The sequence below is a fragment of the Zootoca vivipara genome, chromosome 2 (assembly GCF_965207765.1).
Source record: "Zootoca vivipara chromosome 2, rZooViv2.hap1.1, whole genome shotgun sequence".
NCBI lineage: Eukaryota > Metazoa > Chordata > Lepidosauria > Squamata > Lacertidae > Zootoca > Zootoca vivipara.
This window is the reverse complement of record NC_142584.1, coordinates 74,719,225-74,736,822: the sequence shown is the minus strand read 5'-3', so window position 1 is coordinate 74,736,822 and position 17,598 is coordinate 74,719,225. Positions and strand designations below refer to the sequence as shown.

Below are 17,598 nucleotides of genomic sequence, written 5' to 3'. Positions count from 1 at the left end.
TGTGACACGTCACAGAGTCTTAGTTCTTCAAACCTTTCTGGTTAATGTGCCATGGAGGGTGTTGCTGTTTTTCTCTCTGCCTCCTTTTGGTGATGACGCTGCTCTCTAAGACGTGCCCCTCCCCTCCTCTCCACAGGAACCATTGAGTGCTGTTGTTCCACATCCATTTAGTCCCTCCAAAGGAAGAAACCCCTTCACCACATATTCCCTGCTCAGAGATAAGCACATCGTTCTATTCAATTCACATATAACAAAGATTCTAATAATAATAATAAAAAGATAAAAGTACCAAGGAAAAAAATGCAGATTAATTTGGGAATTTATATCCTTGATTTGAATGGCTTACTTTCAGGGGTAACATGCTAAGAAAATAAGAGGATTCTGTTTGCTTTGTGTTAATTTGCATGTTTATGTTAATTCTGATGCTAATTGGGGGTGTCTTTGAATGCCTCTGATGTACTAATCTAACAAGGGACATTTTCAATTAAATGTATCCTAAGTGGGAGCTCTGAAACTAAGATCTAGGCACAAACAAGCAGTATAACTCCCCTCATGCTTCTGTGCTCCTGTTTGACAATTGTGCTCAGGTATTTAAGTTAAATATCATTAACATTACAAAATGAAGATTTTGTGGAGGGATTGCTTTAAGAACTCAAGAGCAAATCATGCACACTGGATTAAAATAATGCATAGTGACTAATCAAAGGAAGAGCATATCGGAGGATCAGGACGTGTTTCTCCCTAGAGTCAAATCTTGTGGCACAAAAGCTAACAAAGTAAACCACACTAGAATGGCTGCCATGCTTCTGGATTTTCCCAGACATTACTGGGATTTCAAAGGTGGAATTGACATCTGGGGCAGAGAGGATTTCTGAAAGGTGGTGCCTTGTCCTGGATCGAACCATTGACAAGTCAATTGAAAATGGTTTCCTAAAAAAAACCTCAATGACTTTTGGGGTGTCCTGGTTTTCACTTTTTGAAATGTGGCAACCCTACTGTAAATCATGAGAATCTGCCCTCCCAGTTCTTGGATGATGGATGATATCATCCTAAATGCATAAAAATGTAAAGCGTCTCTGCTCACCAAACTGTCTTCTTTCCCCACAGCTGACCAAATGGTCTTTCTGCGGAGATGTATCTAGGGTTAGCAAAATTGGCCCCCACCAGGGGCGCAAACCAAGGGAGACTTAAAAAATCAGTCTTTGGAGTGTGTGGTGTATATGTGTGTGGTGATATGCCGCTGCTACAGATCAAACACGGGAGTAGCTTCCCATCCTTCTCACACCAGGCAGAGGGCCTTCTCGGTGGTGGCGCCCGCCCTGTGGAACGCCCTTCCATCAGATGTCAAAGAGAAAAACAGCTACCAGATTTTTAGAAGACATCTGAAGGCAGCCATGTTTAGGGAGGCTTTTAATGTTTAATAGATTATTTTATTTCATTTTTCTGTTGGATGCCGCCCAGAGTGGCTGGGGAAACCAAGCCAGATGGGTGGGGTATAAATAATAAACTATTATTATATTATTATTACCATGGCACAAAGGTGTGTGAATGTTTTTGCCCCCCCCTCACTCTGGATGGGTGATATCAAATGTAGTAATTTCAAATGTGGCTATTGCGGTAAAGTGGTGCCCCCCCCCTAGGTCAGTGCTCTAGGGATGTCAGCAACAGCTGGAGAATTTATGCCAGCTTGTTATTTCCACATGGATTTCTATCAGTTTAAGTTCCATAAATATTTCCAGGAAGTAAAATAAATGGGACCCTTAGTTCAGCAATATCTATGAGGATTTGCAAGAGTGTGTGGTGCTACATCTGGATTGGATTGCACTTTTGCTAATTCAAATTCCAGAGGACAAGAGTTTGAAGACCAGCCCGTGTTTTTTCCAGGAGGGTTTAGGATTGCCTCAACTCATGCTACCATCTGAAATAGAGGTTTAATCATTATTTTCTTGTGGGACATTGAAAAGCATCAGCCTGTGGTCTTTCCACTGCACAATGATTTTATGAACAGAGGTGGAAACATGCAGGAAAGGCCAGGCTTAATTCTAAATATATGCATCTGCATAGGAAGATTTAAGCTGCTCCCTCTTGTTAACATGCGACTATTTGCCGAAAGATTTCAGTCCGGAGCCTTTATATTAATTCCTTTGACTCTAATAGGACAACTCTGTAGGTTAATGAATTATGGATTGTGTCCACTAAGAACTATGCTGAAGATTTCCAGAGCAAAAAAATAATAATGGTATATTGCCTCTCCTGTGAACTGCTATTCCTTCTTGGTATTTTGACTAATTATTTTGGTCATTAATTCATGTGAACATATTTGACAGAGTACATGGAATGCTAATGTCCTAGAAATAATTCCTTAGCAGAACCTGACACTTCTGTTTAATGTCAGACAGATATTTATTATTTTACTTATAGTAGATTTTTTATATCAAAACACCCGAGTCACCTTTGGGTATGATTACATACCACGCCTGATAGATGCAGTAACATTCAATCACCTTTTCAACAAGAGCCTCCAGAGGCTGGGCATGAATTCTTGCTTACAAAAATCAATAACCCAGTGTTGCCTAGCAACAGAAAGTGGTATAAGCAAAGACGTAAAGCTTTTCAGGAATTGTCACAGACCAAACACACACTCTCCTTCCTACTAATAGAAAACCAATTCTGGGCTCTGTTTTGCTTGTAAAAAAAATACACACCATAGCCTCTTCAGTATTTCTTGGTTTTTAAAATCTAAATGGCATTCCTTCTAATTCTAAATAATATTATTTCATCCATCCTGAAATGGTACAAGTTTATGATTATTCACAGAATTTGCTGCTTTTAACCGTTGTGGTAATCTGTAAAATTTGCCACTTTGTGCTAGATTCCTAAGGGCATGAATGAAAATGTTGAAGTCTCTCCACCATCAGATCAGCTCCAATCTCCTTTTGTTTCTCCTTCTTGCTTCTGCTACTGTAAGGTCCTATTACTAAGCAAAGGTGACTCAATGCAACAATATCAGACAGCAAAGGGAGACTGACTTGATGGAATGATGCACACAAAAGCATACATAGCACGTCAGGGAGAAGGCTGAGCTGGAACAATGTCATTTCAGATGCCAGGTGAGTACTTGTATGGCTGAATGATCCTCTATAATTGTTGTAAATCCCTGAATATACAAAGCTAGATGTTTTGTCCTTGACATTTAGTTTTCCATGTGCGCATAATTATTTTGTATTATTTTGCTTATTCAAGCCAGGCCCTTAGGCCGGAGTGATAATGCCCATACACAGCTTTTCTCCTCACCGGTCTGTGAGAACTAGGTCTTCTGCTCATTATCTCCTTCCATTCCTGTCCTTGGGCCAGAGTTCATTTCCCCCTAAATTCTTTTCTAAGCATTAGTCACTGGCTAGCTACCTTGGCCATTGCCTCCTTTTCCTCCTTGCTTCTCGTTATCTGTTTTGGTGGCCTTGTGAGTGAGAACTTCATTGTCTCCAGTCGGTCCTGTTGTGGAGTCATCTTTTCTCCTTCAGTCTTTGAGAACTCTGCAGCACTGCCTTTCTGCTTCTTAGTTATATTTCAGACTGCCTTTCAGTTTCACACTAGCTTTTTGATTTAAAATTCCTATGGGTTGGAATTTGGTAATTCAAATTAGACCACCATCTTGGGTGATGACATTGCCACCTCTTGGCTCTGAAAATTCGAAAACCACAACATGAGTGGTACCATAGCATGTCTGCTACCATTCCAGACACTTAAAGCAGGACATAATTCTAGCCTGGAACAGGACTTTTATTAACTCCCTTTCCCTTCCCAATCAGGATTCTAGGTCAAGGTTGCCATTCTTAGCATTAATTCTGAAATTTGAACTGACTACTGACTGGCTTCTGAGTACATTTCAGGTTGCTGATTTTCACTTTTAAATCCAGTCTACAGGAAGAAACATTTTCCCCTTTATGAGTCTTCCTGTCATTTGAAATAATCAGCAATCAAGATGTTGAGTGGGTTGGGGGAAGTGCACAAATGCCTTAAATAAATACATAAAAATAGATAAGAGGTTGTTCAGAATCCCATGTAAGAAACCTATCTTCTAAAAAGGATAGAAGCAGGCTTTTCAGATGGTGCTTTGACCTTATGGAATTCTCTCTCCACTGACAACCATGGATATTAAAAGTCAGAATCCCACCCATAGCTACTTGCTTGGGAGTAAACCCCAATGAATAGTGGTTGGACTTAATTCTGAGTAAACATGCATCGGCTCAGGCCATTGAGAAGAAAAGTAAAATGTTCTTCTCTGGAAAAGCTTATCGAACTTAGCTGCATGTTAGAATTTTTTTTTTTTTTGGGGGGGGAATATGTTTTCTATAGATTCTCAGACTACAATGTGTCTGCCATGTTTATCAGAATATGTGGGGTTAATCACAAATTCATCTTCTTATTATTGTGAGGTAATTTGGAAAGTTATTTGTGAGTCATAAGATGATGGTGGTGCTAAATGTGTCCAAAACAGCCTTAGAGGAAGAGGATGGAATAGAGGAGGCCTGGGCAGAGAAACTAGAAGTTAATATGTCTTGTCAGTAGGGGTTGTTTGGTCATACTCCAAGATCTTAATTATTTGCGTGAACATTTCTAGGCTTGGTAAGTGACTAAACACACAAAAAATTCCATTGCTTAAGATGTACGCAACAGGATTCAATTTTCCAGAGTGGCCTTTGCCTTTGGGTCTCAAACTTTGCATGCCCCATTAGATAACACCTCAGAGAGTGTGATATTATACTACACAGTGGGGCTGTAACAGCTGCATTCACCAGTTTCGGGGCATGAATAAGAACTTTATACACACCACAAGCAATTGGGAAAAGAAAATACTGTATTAATTAAAGACATCTTTGTAAATAAGTGCTTATTACTTTGTTGCTTTTTTATTTGTTGTTGTTTAGTCATTTAGTCGTGTCCGACTCTTCGTGACCCCATGGCCCAGAGCACGCCAGGCACTCCTGTCTTGCACTGCCTCCCGCAAAGAGTTTGGTCAGACTCATGTTCGTAGCTTTGAGAACATAGTCCAACCATCTTATCTTCTGTCATCCCCTTCTCCTAGTGCCCTCCATCTTTCCCAACAGGGTCTTTTCTAGGAAGGGTCTTTTCTAGGGTCTTTTCTAGGGAGTCTTCTCTTCTCATGAGGTGGCCAAAGTATTGGAGCCTCAGCTTCACGATCTGTCCTTCCAGTGAGCACTCAGGGCTGATTTCCTTCAGAATGGATAGGTTTGATCTTCTTGCAGTCCATGGGACTCTCAAGAGTCTCCTCCAGCACCATAATTCAAAAGCATCAATTCTTCGGCGATCAGCCTTCTTTATGGTCCAGCTCTCACTTCCATACATCACTACTGGGAAAACCATAGCTTTAACTATACGGACCTTTGTCGGCAAGGTGATGTCTCTGCTTTTTAAGATGCTGTCTAGGTTTTTTATATATTACCTTAAAAAACCTGTTTTTTTTATATATGCTTACCTGCTTTTTTATATATTACCTTAAAAAAGCAAGCAAGCAAGCAAACCTAAAGCAGTCAACAGTGCAGTTTTGAAGAATAGAAGGCGAATGGAGGCTGGGAGTCTAGGGGTTTCAAGATGTTAGAAATGGGGGGACGCTAATCTTTTTGCTTTTTTGCAAAAAAGTTGTAAGACACACCTGAAATTCTCTTAATGGGAGATTTTACAAAGTGAGGGTAAACTTGATAAAAGCTATGGCAAGTTGGCACACACTATTTCCCACTGCTATTTTTCTAGAAATAAAGGTGCTGGAACTCATCTTGAACACCTTTCTTGTTCTTTTAGAATGGCAACGGCACTCACATGAGAGGTGCCAGAACTGAGTTCCTGTGAGTTCCCTCTGAAAAAAGCCATTTTCCAAATATGCAGTGCAATCCGAAGCCTGTTTACTCAGAAGTGAGTCCCATTTCTAGCAAAACTTACTCCCGGATTTGTGTTTATAGGATTGCAGTCTAAGACAGCAACCCTGTGCGCACTTACATGTGAATAAATCCTCTTGAGAACAGTGGGGTGCATTTTAGTAATGGCTAACATGTGAAGGGAGCCTTATTGGTCACAAAAATGAAGACCTTTCATGGACTACAACAGAGAGGAGCATGCTTAAATCTCTACGGCCTAACTATGTAGTGGATCATAGCCAAAACGTTAGTACTTTAATTTCTCCTAGTTACTTGATATCTCCCCTTTCTAAGGAACTGTATAGAGATGAACAGAAGAGGAAATATCTCCTCATTCATTAGACTAATTTGATTTACTTTTCCTTGATTTTTAATTGCTCCTCCTTAGCTAAAAGAAGCAGCCTTCTTAATGTTTCTAGGAGGGAATAAGTTATCGAAATTACATGATCGAAATAATATTAAGCATTGGGCAGCTGCATGCATGAGGCAAATCTTGATAGATCCAAACTGAGCTTAATAACTGTGTTTCTTGACCTATAGTAATTAAGACAGTCACTACAAGCCCTCTGGAGAAATTTATGCTTAGAGGACACTTGGCTTCAAATCAAAATGCTAGTTTGTCATTTTGTCACTGACTCACAAGGACCCGTCTTGCTGGGGCAGAATGGTAATTTCTTCCTCTAGGAACAAGTGAACTGGACAGTATAAAATTAATTATGTGTTTAGTTACATCAGTGGCCACTATCTTCTCAAACATCATGATTTATGTGGTACTATAAACGTGTTTGATCATGAAGGAATGCATGCCAAACTCTCCTTTGCGAAATTCTTCCGGATGATTTCTTATTCAGCATAATCGCCCTTAATTGATTGACATTGTTAGGAACTTTGTGTGCACTCTCTGCTCAGATTCACAGACCTCTTCATTAGAGACCAAGGGAGCGTATCTGAATCATTTCATGACTAAAGACCTGTAGGCAAATATCCTTCCACCCAGCCCAAAATCATAGCTATAAAAAGATGCAAATAAATAGGAAGAGGAGAGGGGACTTACAACATTATATGAGAGAGCAAGGGAAGGTTTGCCACAACAAAGTCAGCTTATAATGGCAGGTTGTTCCCACATAGGGAGGGTCTGACATTGCAGGCAGCGTGTGTCAAATTAGAAATACCAAATCGACCTCAAGAATGTGTATAGAAAGCAGTAGGTAGCACCTGCAGGCCAAATCTCATGGGTGAGTGTAGCCAATGGGTCTCAAACCCTCAGTGAGTTTTGGACTTCAATGGATTGAGAGGACGAGACCAATAGTGGTTCCAATGGTCAAGAAGGTGGTTTCTGCACATGCTGTAGAGGAAGGTGAAGGGCAAATGGGGCTCATAAACCTGGGAAGGCAGACCACCTAGGAGAAGGAAAATTTGATCCTAAACCTCTGCTGCCTCCCAGGATAACTTTGAGAGAACAAAACCCTACATAAATCTGGAGTGGAGTCCCTAAGATTGTTGGACAGTGTACAGTAGTACCTCGACTTACGAAGACGATCCGTTCCGCGGCCATCTTCGTAAGTCGAGGTTTTCAGTTGTCGAAGTGCGCTGTCTTTGCCTTCAGAAGTCGAAGTTTTCGGTTGTCGAGGTATGACTGTATGTCTTCTTTCAGCAACTCCTGCAGCCAAGTTGGTGCCAAACGTGTTGCTCTGCTTTTGCTTGGAACACATCAGTGAGGCCAAGAGGGGAGTCTTGTATGGGCAGCCCAGGACCTCCATACATTCTTCCCAGGCTTGCACTCTGAAGAGGTCACTGCTTCGGTGCTGCTGACACAGCGGTTTAACTTCACCCCTGGAGGCACACTCCATTGTCTCTCTAGACAGACAGGTGTCAACAGCAACCAGTTGCATGGACATTGGTTGCAAAGTTCTACTTCAAATGTGGATCCAATGGGTTGGTCCACCATAGGATCTTTCCAAAAACCTGTACAGCACTGGGTGCCAAACTCAGAGAAAGTTGTTGAAGGCTGTAAAGCAGGCACCCCCAAACTCGGCCCTCCAGATGTTTGGGGACTACAACTCTCATCATCCCTAGCTAACAGGACGAGTGGTCAGGGATGATGGGATTTGCAGTCCCAAAACATCTGGACGGCCGAGTTTGGGGGTGCCTGGTGTAAAGTATTGGCTGTAGAGAGAAAGTACCCTGGGCATCAGAAGCACAATACATACATACATCAGAAGCACAATATAGTGGACACTAGGACACCACCAAGTGGGTATATTCTTATGCTCCCATTCAAGGCAGAAAAAATGTCATCACTCCTAGAGGTTTCTGTGTTGCCCCTCCTCTCGAGTCATCATTATATTGGAATTAAAGCTCAAGTAGCTCCACTAACATTCCACATAAGTGAGAACATAAATTCCTTCAGGGAAATCTTCCGCTCCTTCAGGGAAGAGGTGGCCCTCTTTGTGTTTTCTCATCCATTTGCTATCAGGATGTTTCCAAGATAGAGAGGACAGCTCTCCAGAAAAGTATGAAATATCATAGTACTAGTTTGCTCTAATTCATCTACACTTTCTTTTCTTGGCCATGCTTCACTGAAGCATAATCGCATTCAACCACCACTAAAGAATACTGGTAGTTGAATCCAAGGGCCCACTGACTTCTCTAACCACTACTCCAGGCATAAGCAAACACGGCCCTCCAGATGTTTTGGGACTACAGCTCCCATCATCCCTAGCTAACAGAACCAGTGGTCAGGGATGATGGGAATTGTATTCCAAAACATCTGGAAGGCCGAGTTTGCCTATGCCTGCACTACTCTATCCACTCACCCGCCAGGGAATGGATATGACAATGTGAAGACTGAGTTTCCGTTGGCCACCCCCGTCCCAATGTCTGCGGTGAAAAAAGCTTGCCACCAACTTATCTTGGCTTACTTTTGTTGCTGAGTTGCTGTTGCCAAATGGAAAGAAAATTAAATGTAGTGACATGGCCACCTACTGTTTTGCAGAGCGTGAGTACACAGACAGATGATGATCTCAGCAGAAAGACTGGAAGAGTAAGATTAAAGCAACCCATCCCTTGTCTGATGCAGTGTGCTGAGTGGGCAAGAGTATCATTTAAGGAAACAGAAAATGTATACAAGCCAATGTATACAGTCACACTCTCTCTCAGCTCCAACCTAGCCAATGTTGATGTGTTCCAGGCACATAAAAACTCACTGTTAGTAGGGGTGGGTTTAGGAAGTTTTGAATGGGGAAACTTTGGAAGCAGTAGGATAAATGGAAGCAACACAAGGTGAGAGACCACATCTGGGCTGACTCACCCTGCTGATTTTGCTCCTTCCAGACACTAAGCATAACATTGTATTCACTTCTTTGATACATGTGGCATTTTCACATTTATTTACACATTTCGTTGGCATTAGGCAGTATCCAGCTCTGCTCCTGACATGAGGCAGGCATCCTTACTGTACACTTTTTGTTGGCTGCTACAAATATTTTTTGTTAGAGAAGCCTACCCAGATATGTAGAATGCTGATGTGTTTTTAGCTGTTTGCAGGTTTTAAATTTTGGAATGTATTAATTGTTTTTATTAATAATCCTATCTTTAGCTTTTGACAGCCCCAACCATCAGTTCCTGGAAGGACAAGGAAGAAGGGAAGAAGAGTCTGAATGCACTCCTGCTTCCCTGAAAGGTGACCAGTGCCAAGGATGATTGTGTGCCAACATTATTTTCTGACAGCATGCATGTATACTTAGATTCTGGATGCAGAGATCCAACATGCAGCACCCTTTTGCATGCAGGGGACGTGATTTAGCAAGAGGATCTTTGTGCAGAAGGAAATCACATTCAAAAAAGAGAAAATTTCAAAATAAATGAACCTAACTTTGCCTCTCTCAGGAAGAAAAAAACTCTCTTAAAATGTCAAACCAAGGTTAGATTCTGCTCAACACCGTCATTGAGATAAGGCTTGCTGGCAGAAATCATTATTCCTCCTTTAGTGGACTATCAACATTCTATTTCACAATAATTTATGTAGGTTTTGAACTGATTAATACATATTATAAAATATATTACAGGCATGTATGAGATATATTTATAGTTGGCTGCAAGCACAATGTGAAAAAATGAACAAGCAGTTTTCAGATTACACTGAATTATATTTGCATCTGTAATGTAAAATCAGTGCTTCAAAGCATTAATGATTAGTTCTGAACTAGTGACAAATGATGTATCTATATAAAGTGGGAAAAGTGTGTGTGTGTGTGTGTAAGTGTAATATCTATCTATCTATCTATCTATCTATCTATCTATCTATCTATCATCTGTCCTGTACTGATTCAAGTATGCATACTTGGCTGCATTTCTAAATTCATGCATGCAGCTAGAGATGCATTGATTGGCACTGAATCCAAAACTGAAGACTTGGGACTCTGTTTCTTCTCTCTTGAGGAAGAGCAGCAGCTTAGAGATAACTCATCAATGTTCATGAGGCCAATTAGGGGCAGTGGGACCAAGGAGGTGGCAATGCTGCTGATCATAGAGGGATAAGAAGAGTGGTATAAGGATTGTGAATGGCAGGGATGGAGGTGGGAACTGACCCAGCCTTAGGTTTTAGATGCAATGGAGAAACTGTGATTTGACAAACCAGGAAGTTTCCTCTAAAGGAAACTTGGTAAGAGAAGGGATAAGGGGTAGGGGAGGTGCAACTGGTCATATATTTCTATGTCCAAACAACCATGGATTGTGGGAATGGGAAAAGATGCCTAAAACTGGGTGATAGAGATCTCTCAAATACTGAAAATTGTTTCATAAGTGTCATTCAAAATCTTCTGCTTAAAGAATTAAATTAAAGCCACTTCATAGAATGTATAATATAACTTTTATTCTTTTTTCTAAGCTCTTGGAAAGTTACATAACAACCGTGCTTTAGTTAGGACACCATTTATAGACATTTAAAATGCATCTTTATAAATATTTTACATTTGGTCCATAGAACATTGCAATTTTCTAAATTATACTGTACTCTCTTTTTTAAAACAGGCTCTATATATATTTTAGAATATGTATATATTACATATATATTTTTATATAGAGATAAATTTGCTTGGTGTTTAGAGAATAATTAATTATTGCAAAAAGCATATATGATCATATATTCTTTCTTTTTTAAGGGGAAATACTACAAAAAGATACAGCTATTCACAGCTTACACACAGTAGTTCTACGACACTATTTTTGTGCTATATATGATACGTTTGTACAGGATTCTGCTAAAGAGCAAATCTGTCAAACATCTGTCATAATTGTTTTACAATCAAACATTGAATACTGCATTTTTCTTAGAACAACATGGGACTTGGTTACATAAACAATAAAGAGAAAGTCTGAATTTTGTATCTTAAGTCTAATGAAATTCACAGTTATAATGTATATGAAGCAAGTGAAGTATGACATGTTTTCTTTTCTTCCCCCCCTAAACCCCGAAAATCTACAAGACATTTGGATTTATTTGTGAGTTCGTCTATAGATATTCAGCATGTATCATAGATATCTGAATATTTTACAGTTGATCTACTGTATGAAACGGTTTAGAACCTACTAAACAATACTCTTTTTATGAGTTTTTTTATTTGTTAAGTTGAAATATATGTATATATATATATTCTACAATAATGTGCTTGACATTCTGAGAATAATACCTTATTGCAAGAACATATGTTTGTCACCCTCAGACAAAAAACAACAAAAAAACCCAACATTCACAGTTAACATGTTGTTCACATAGTAGTTCTACATAAAGTGTGTGCTATCTAACATTGTACGTTGCACAAGGTTTAGCTGAAAAGCATGTTTCATTGCACAGTTCTGTCACAGTCATTTAGAATCAAACATCACATACCACTTTTCTTACGATTCTCACTTTCTGTCTCATAGCTGCCAAACAAGAGTTACCTTTATGGACTCTTGAGTCTTGCCATTTTCCACACAGGAAGAAATCCATTAGCTTTAGGTGCCTGTGTGGAGAATGCAAGCGAGAGCCTAGAATGGAGCTGTTTATGGCAAGACCGTTTCCTCACTTCTCCATCTTTCCCATGAAAAATACATACCTAAATAAAACCATAAAAATAAAATTCTTTCTTCAAAGTGCTTTATAATATGCTTGCTAGTCAAAAACCTCTATTGTTGATAAGACCTTCAACAGACCGACTAGAGCAGTGCTAATTTTAAAGCCCTAAATTATATTCTGCGGGGAGCATCTCGATGTAGAAGCTATTTGTTTGGTTCTCTATTTGTGGGAAAGTGCTATACCTGTCAATGACACAACTCAAAAGTGAAGCACAACCTGGATTAAATGAAAGATAACGTGTACAGCTTTAATGTGTACGGCAGCCTTTGGGAGGGACTCTTCACAGTTTGAAGTATGTAGTCATATTATCACTTGTGCGGCTGGCTTTTTGTTTTTTGTTTAAAAAAAACATCCCAATACTTTGAAAGATGCCGACATGGAAAATATTCTAAAAGATATATTGCTATAAAGTAATACATTAAATGTTGGCATCTCAATAGGTTGGGTTAGGGAGTGGTGCAATTTAGTCTGTACTGTATATCCCAAAATAGCTTGCTAATAGCATTTGTATATGAATGATTCAGTATACTGTAGTACATCAGAAGATTTTCATGAAAATTAGAAAAACCAACTCCAGAATAAAGTTGGTCAATATTTTTAAGGGCAGTGTTTTCAATGTAAATTTTCTTGGTAAAAAATACTTTGCTGGTGAATACAAAACAGCTTTCTGTTTTAACTGTTCTCAGAAATAACAGTCTTGGGATTCAAACAGTATGAAATATATTAATAAAAATCAGCTGCACAAAACTTCAAATTGTTGTGTTAAAAGGTAGATTAAAAATGGCCTACATGTCTTTATAAATTCCGAAAGATATCCAGCTCTTACTGAAAGAGAATAAAAATGTTAACAGTCTATGGATTGCCAGGAAACACAAAACATTGTCAACAACTAAGCCCACAAAATGGTTTGATCATATCCACATTGCTTCCCTTATAGTGGTGATGGTCTTTTGTGCCACTAGAGGTAGGTAATTTTATTCTCAGACATAAATTTGTGGTCATATTCAACCATGTTTCATTTGTGTATGGTGTTTTTTTTTTGCCCCCCTAAAGGAAGCTTTGTATTTCAATGACCCAGACTATATATATGCTTCTTTGTTTGCAGAGTTGCTCTGCTGGGCTTGTTCAGGTCCATTTTCAGGATGAGCAATGTCTTCACTTGGCTGAATCATTACCTGGATTCGCTACAGGAGAGAGAGAGAGAGAGAGAGAGAGAGAGAGAGAGAGAGAGAGAGAGAATCATTTCATTGTTCTTAATTTGAATGGCTTCCCTTACATTAAATTTATATTCCAGTGGTTCATGAAAGGTGGAAAAGGAAGGAAGGAAGGAGGCCACAGTTCCTGAACAACTTTCCAATGTATGGTATCAACAGTTTTTAGATCAGTAAATAGAAAACTAGCAGTGAATCCTACCTAATCAAAATGTTTGCCCTATTCTCAGTCTATGAACTGTGTAACAACTGAGATTTGCAGACAGCCTACTTTATTACTTCATTCTGGTCCATCGCCCAAGCACTGCCCTCTTGGGCCAATGATTGGCCAATTTGAATTCCAGTGGGTGGTGGGCTATCCCACCCTCCTTTGCAGCCAGCCGGGGAAATTCCCCAACAGGCCAGGCTATGATGGAGAGGCCCTTTTCGCCATGGAGCCGAGATCCTTCCACAATGGGCCGCCGCTGCCACCCAGAGACTAAGTGGCCATTCTCAGTTGATGCACTGCGTAACAGCTGAGATTCTATACAAAGATTTGAGTTGAGATGTTGGTGAAGCCTGCTGAGCTAGGGTCTTCACTGATATTAGTTCTAAGCAGCATAACCAGTGACCAGAGATTGTGGAAGTTGGTAGGGAACAGGACAAAGGGAAATGAAAGTGGGGCAGAGGAAACTGAGAAGGCTACTCATTCAGCTAGAACTCATCTTTACAGTCACAAAGTGGGAAAATCATTTAGTCATGTGTTTACTTGGAAAGGAGAAAGGAAGGCGAGAACCTGAGTAATGCTGTCACTTTTTTAATGGCAACTGGTGCATTATTCCTATGCTGCAATATACTAGAAGCTTAGCTGCCTATCTTTATTTCATTTAAATGTTTTATAGTCTACCCTTCAGCTAGCAAGTTCTCTAGGGGCTCGCTCTAATATTGATATACAGTGGTACCTCGGATTACAAACACAATTGGTTCCGCAAGTCTGTACTTAACCTGAAGCGTACTTAACCTGAAGCGAACTTTCCCATTGAAAGTAATGGAAAGTAGATTAATCCGTTCCAGACAGGTCCACGAAGTACTTAAACTGAAAATACTCAAACCGAGGTGTACTTAAACCAAGGTATGACTGTACAGTAGTTATAGAGATATGTGCCATTGCTACTGATTTACATTTGGACAAATCATAAGAAAAGACTGACCCAGGGATAATTTACTGTAGCAAAGAGGTATACTTTGATACTGTAAATGAAAATGCAACAGCAGCTTGTGCTTGCTGAATCTGGCATCTTGCCAAGTGTAGGGACAGTTCTAAAGAAATAATTTACCTGTTTCAAGGAGCCTTTTAATGTAAGGAACATGTATGCCATGTAGCCTGGAATCAGCACCATGGATGATAGAGCCATAAACCAGCCAACACCTTGGCCCCATGCCGGGAATACGTAATCGCCCAAAGTGAGAGGAGTCATTTGCACGGCACTGAAGATAAATACACCCTGGGGAAGTAAAAACATTTAAAAAGTCAGCTATGGTTTGTTGTAGTTGCTGCCCCTTTTTTGCAGGTAGTTCTTTGCTTGGATAGGAAAATTAAAGTAAAAAGTTACTTTCCTTTTAAAAATTCCAGACATCTTCTGTTTTACTTATCCAATTTCTGATGGTATTGTTATGGGGTTTGGGTGAGGGTGGGGAAGTAGATTGTATACAAAGACCTTTCTAACCCCTGAATCCAGCAAGTGTTGAAATATAAGCCATTGAGGTGATAGCTTGGCTGATGAGCCATTAAGGGAAACAAAGGGGCAAATGGGTGGGACCCCTCGCCCAGCTTTTGGCTAGTTTGAAAGGCCACAGCAGAGAGTTGAGTTATGCAAGCCAGAAGCTGGGAGAAAAAGAAGCGAGCTGGAGAGACGGTCAGAACATGTTTGTTGTCTATTTGAGCCCAAGGCTGCGGCTATGGGAGAAACAAGACCCTTTTGGGGTGTTAATGCTGTGAACCCCTCAATTGCAGGCTCAGGTTGTATATCTGTGTAAATAAACCATATCTCATAAAGACACCACAGTCTCGGCTGTGCCTCATTTCCAAAAGGAAAGATGAACCCTGAGTAAGTGCTTGAGACCCCTGGAATCTCACACTGCTCAGAGATAGGGATGGTATGCACCTGGAGAGAGCCACTATGGGTATTACTATGTAACACTATGGGTAATAGGTATTTCCAGACATTTAGTTACTTCCCCCTCATTGCATATAAGATTTATAGGAATTATACTGAATTTGTCTCTCATAGACAAAGGACTAATTTCTGCATACTTGGGAGAGTCTCTGGACTGCACAACTTTTGTACAAAACAATGCAATGCAAAGTTTCAGTATCCATCTCGCCCACCAGGAGCCACAATAGTTCAAAGGGTTGTGGAGGAAATTGGAGCAGGGGGTAGGGAGGAGACAGGGTTGCCTAAGCTCTTAGAGGTTTAAATAATATAAAAAGTGGGGTTCTTTGCAGTGGTGATCAAGGTGAGGGAGATGTCCACCATGAAGCTGAAAATCTCCTTTCTCTGCACTGTGTATGGAGTTTTCAGGTGGAAGGAAAGAACAACCTTCCCTTTCCCTTTCTCCAAAAGACATTCCCCCATTCGCTGGATGCACAGCCCTTTAGTGTTATATAGCAACAGAGGAAGGCTTCAGAAGAATGAGCGATGATGGTGCCCTTTTTCCTTTCTTTCCTCCAAAGTCCTTCTACCCTGCAAGCTAATTTACATTTGTATTTTTTTTAAAAAAATTATTCCTTGCTTAATTCTGTGGCAATGTGAGTGTTATGTGCAAATGCAATAGTTCCAAAATGCTGGTTCAGGACTGGATGTTTATGGAAGCCAGCCCATAGCTCATTGGTATCCTAGTATTGTGAGATGGGGATGTGAGCATTTCTCGTTAATTTATTCCTACACCACAGTGATTCCTCATAGGCCCCCAACTTGTTGCATGTTTCCAAGAGCCCTGCAAGATTTGGCTCATAAACTCTAACTGCATGTTAAACCATCTGACCTGTCTTGTAACTGAATTGGTGAATAGCCCTAAACAGTGTGAGATGCATTTTGATATGCAAAATGATATTTTGAACCATATATATTTATAAATTTTGAAGTCATACAGTTTCATAGCTTTTTCATTTTCTCATGTTGCTTCTCCTTTCAAACATTTTATTTTTCATGTACAGAATAAAACAAACATTTACACTGAGGTTTGAACCTGCTTTACATGGTTTTCTTTTTGCTTCTCAGTATCATAAAATGATTTGTGCATTCACCACTATGACCATTGCTCTAGCCCCTTGCCAGAAATAGCCCAAAGTTATTTTTGCTAGTGGAATCAGCTAAGAAAGACAAAAGTAGAAAGTTTTTGGAAAGAAGAAAATAGAAGATGGCAGCTTTTATATTAGATTATCATCACCTGTACACTAAAAATAAACACTGGATTCTCTAAAATAATGTGTCTCGGGGCTAGTCGGCGGTTGTTCTGTGCCTTCCATTAACTATTGGAAGATTAATAAAAAAAATCATTCAGTAGCACCTTAAAGACCAACTAAGTTTTTATTATGGTATGAGCTTTCGTGTGCATGCACACTTCTTCAGATACACTTGAAACAGAAGAGTCAGACCCTTAAAACACTAAAACACCACTAGTACTGAAGGAATTTTTTTTATTTTGCTTCGACTCAGACCAACACGGCTACCTACCTGTATTGGAAGATTAGAATTTTATTAAGTATACTTCAATTAAAATTATTTTAGTTACTATTTTTCCAGAAGGCATAGAAGTAGACCAAAGTATTTAGAGAACAGAAAAAACACAGCTTTCATTGTAGTCTTTTAAAAAGTTTGTGAATATTTTGCTTGAATTGTAAGTTCTATAAATTATTGAACATTATTAGATCAAAATAAAGCACGAATGTGTGCGTGACTGTGCATGATCAAATGGCCAAATGTAGTTGCAGTGTTTTAGAGCCTTGCTGGACATCCATTTCACCGTGTTGATGATTTGTGCTCATTTGAACTTTTTAAAAAAAATGTAAACTTGCATTAATTGCATTTAACATCTTTAACTTTATAAGGTAACATTTTTGTTTCTTACTGCCACAATGATTGGAGTAAAGAAAGACCAGCAGAGCTTCCACCAGATGCAGGGCCTATATCCAACCATCTCCTGGATATTGTCGTAAAATCTGTTTACACCTAAATAAACAAACAAACAAATTGTTAGTTGATTGAAACCAATAATGAATGGCTAGGAGAGAGAAAAGCTTTTAAATATATCAGAGAGTCTTGCCAGATAACCTACCAAACCCATTAACAATCCA

The 17,598-nt window shown here is 39.6% G+C and overlaps 1 protein-coding gene across 1 annotated transcript in view; it reads right to left on the bottom strand.

Moving 5' to 3' along the window:
* Positions 1-10,786: 10,786 nt before the first annotated feature.
* The window catches only part of SLC6A1 (solute carrier family 6 member 1), a 78,441-nt gene continuing 71,629 nt past the window's right edge, over positions 10,787-17,598 (bottom strand). Inside the window, exons 13-15 of the mRNA XM_035106213.3 lie at positions 17,373-17,473; positions 14,579-14,746; positions 10,787-13,235 (exon numbers count right to left, since the gene is read on the bottom strand). Coding sequence (XP_034962104.1) covers positions 13,131-13,235; positions 14,579-14,746; positions 17,373-17,473 — 374 coding nt within the window. The 3' untranslated portion in view covers positions 10,787-13,130. The remainder of the gene's footprint in view (positions 13,236-14,578; positions 14,747-17,372; positions 17,474-17,598) is intronic.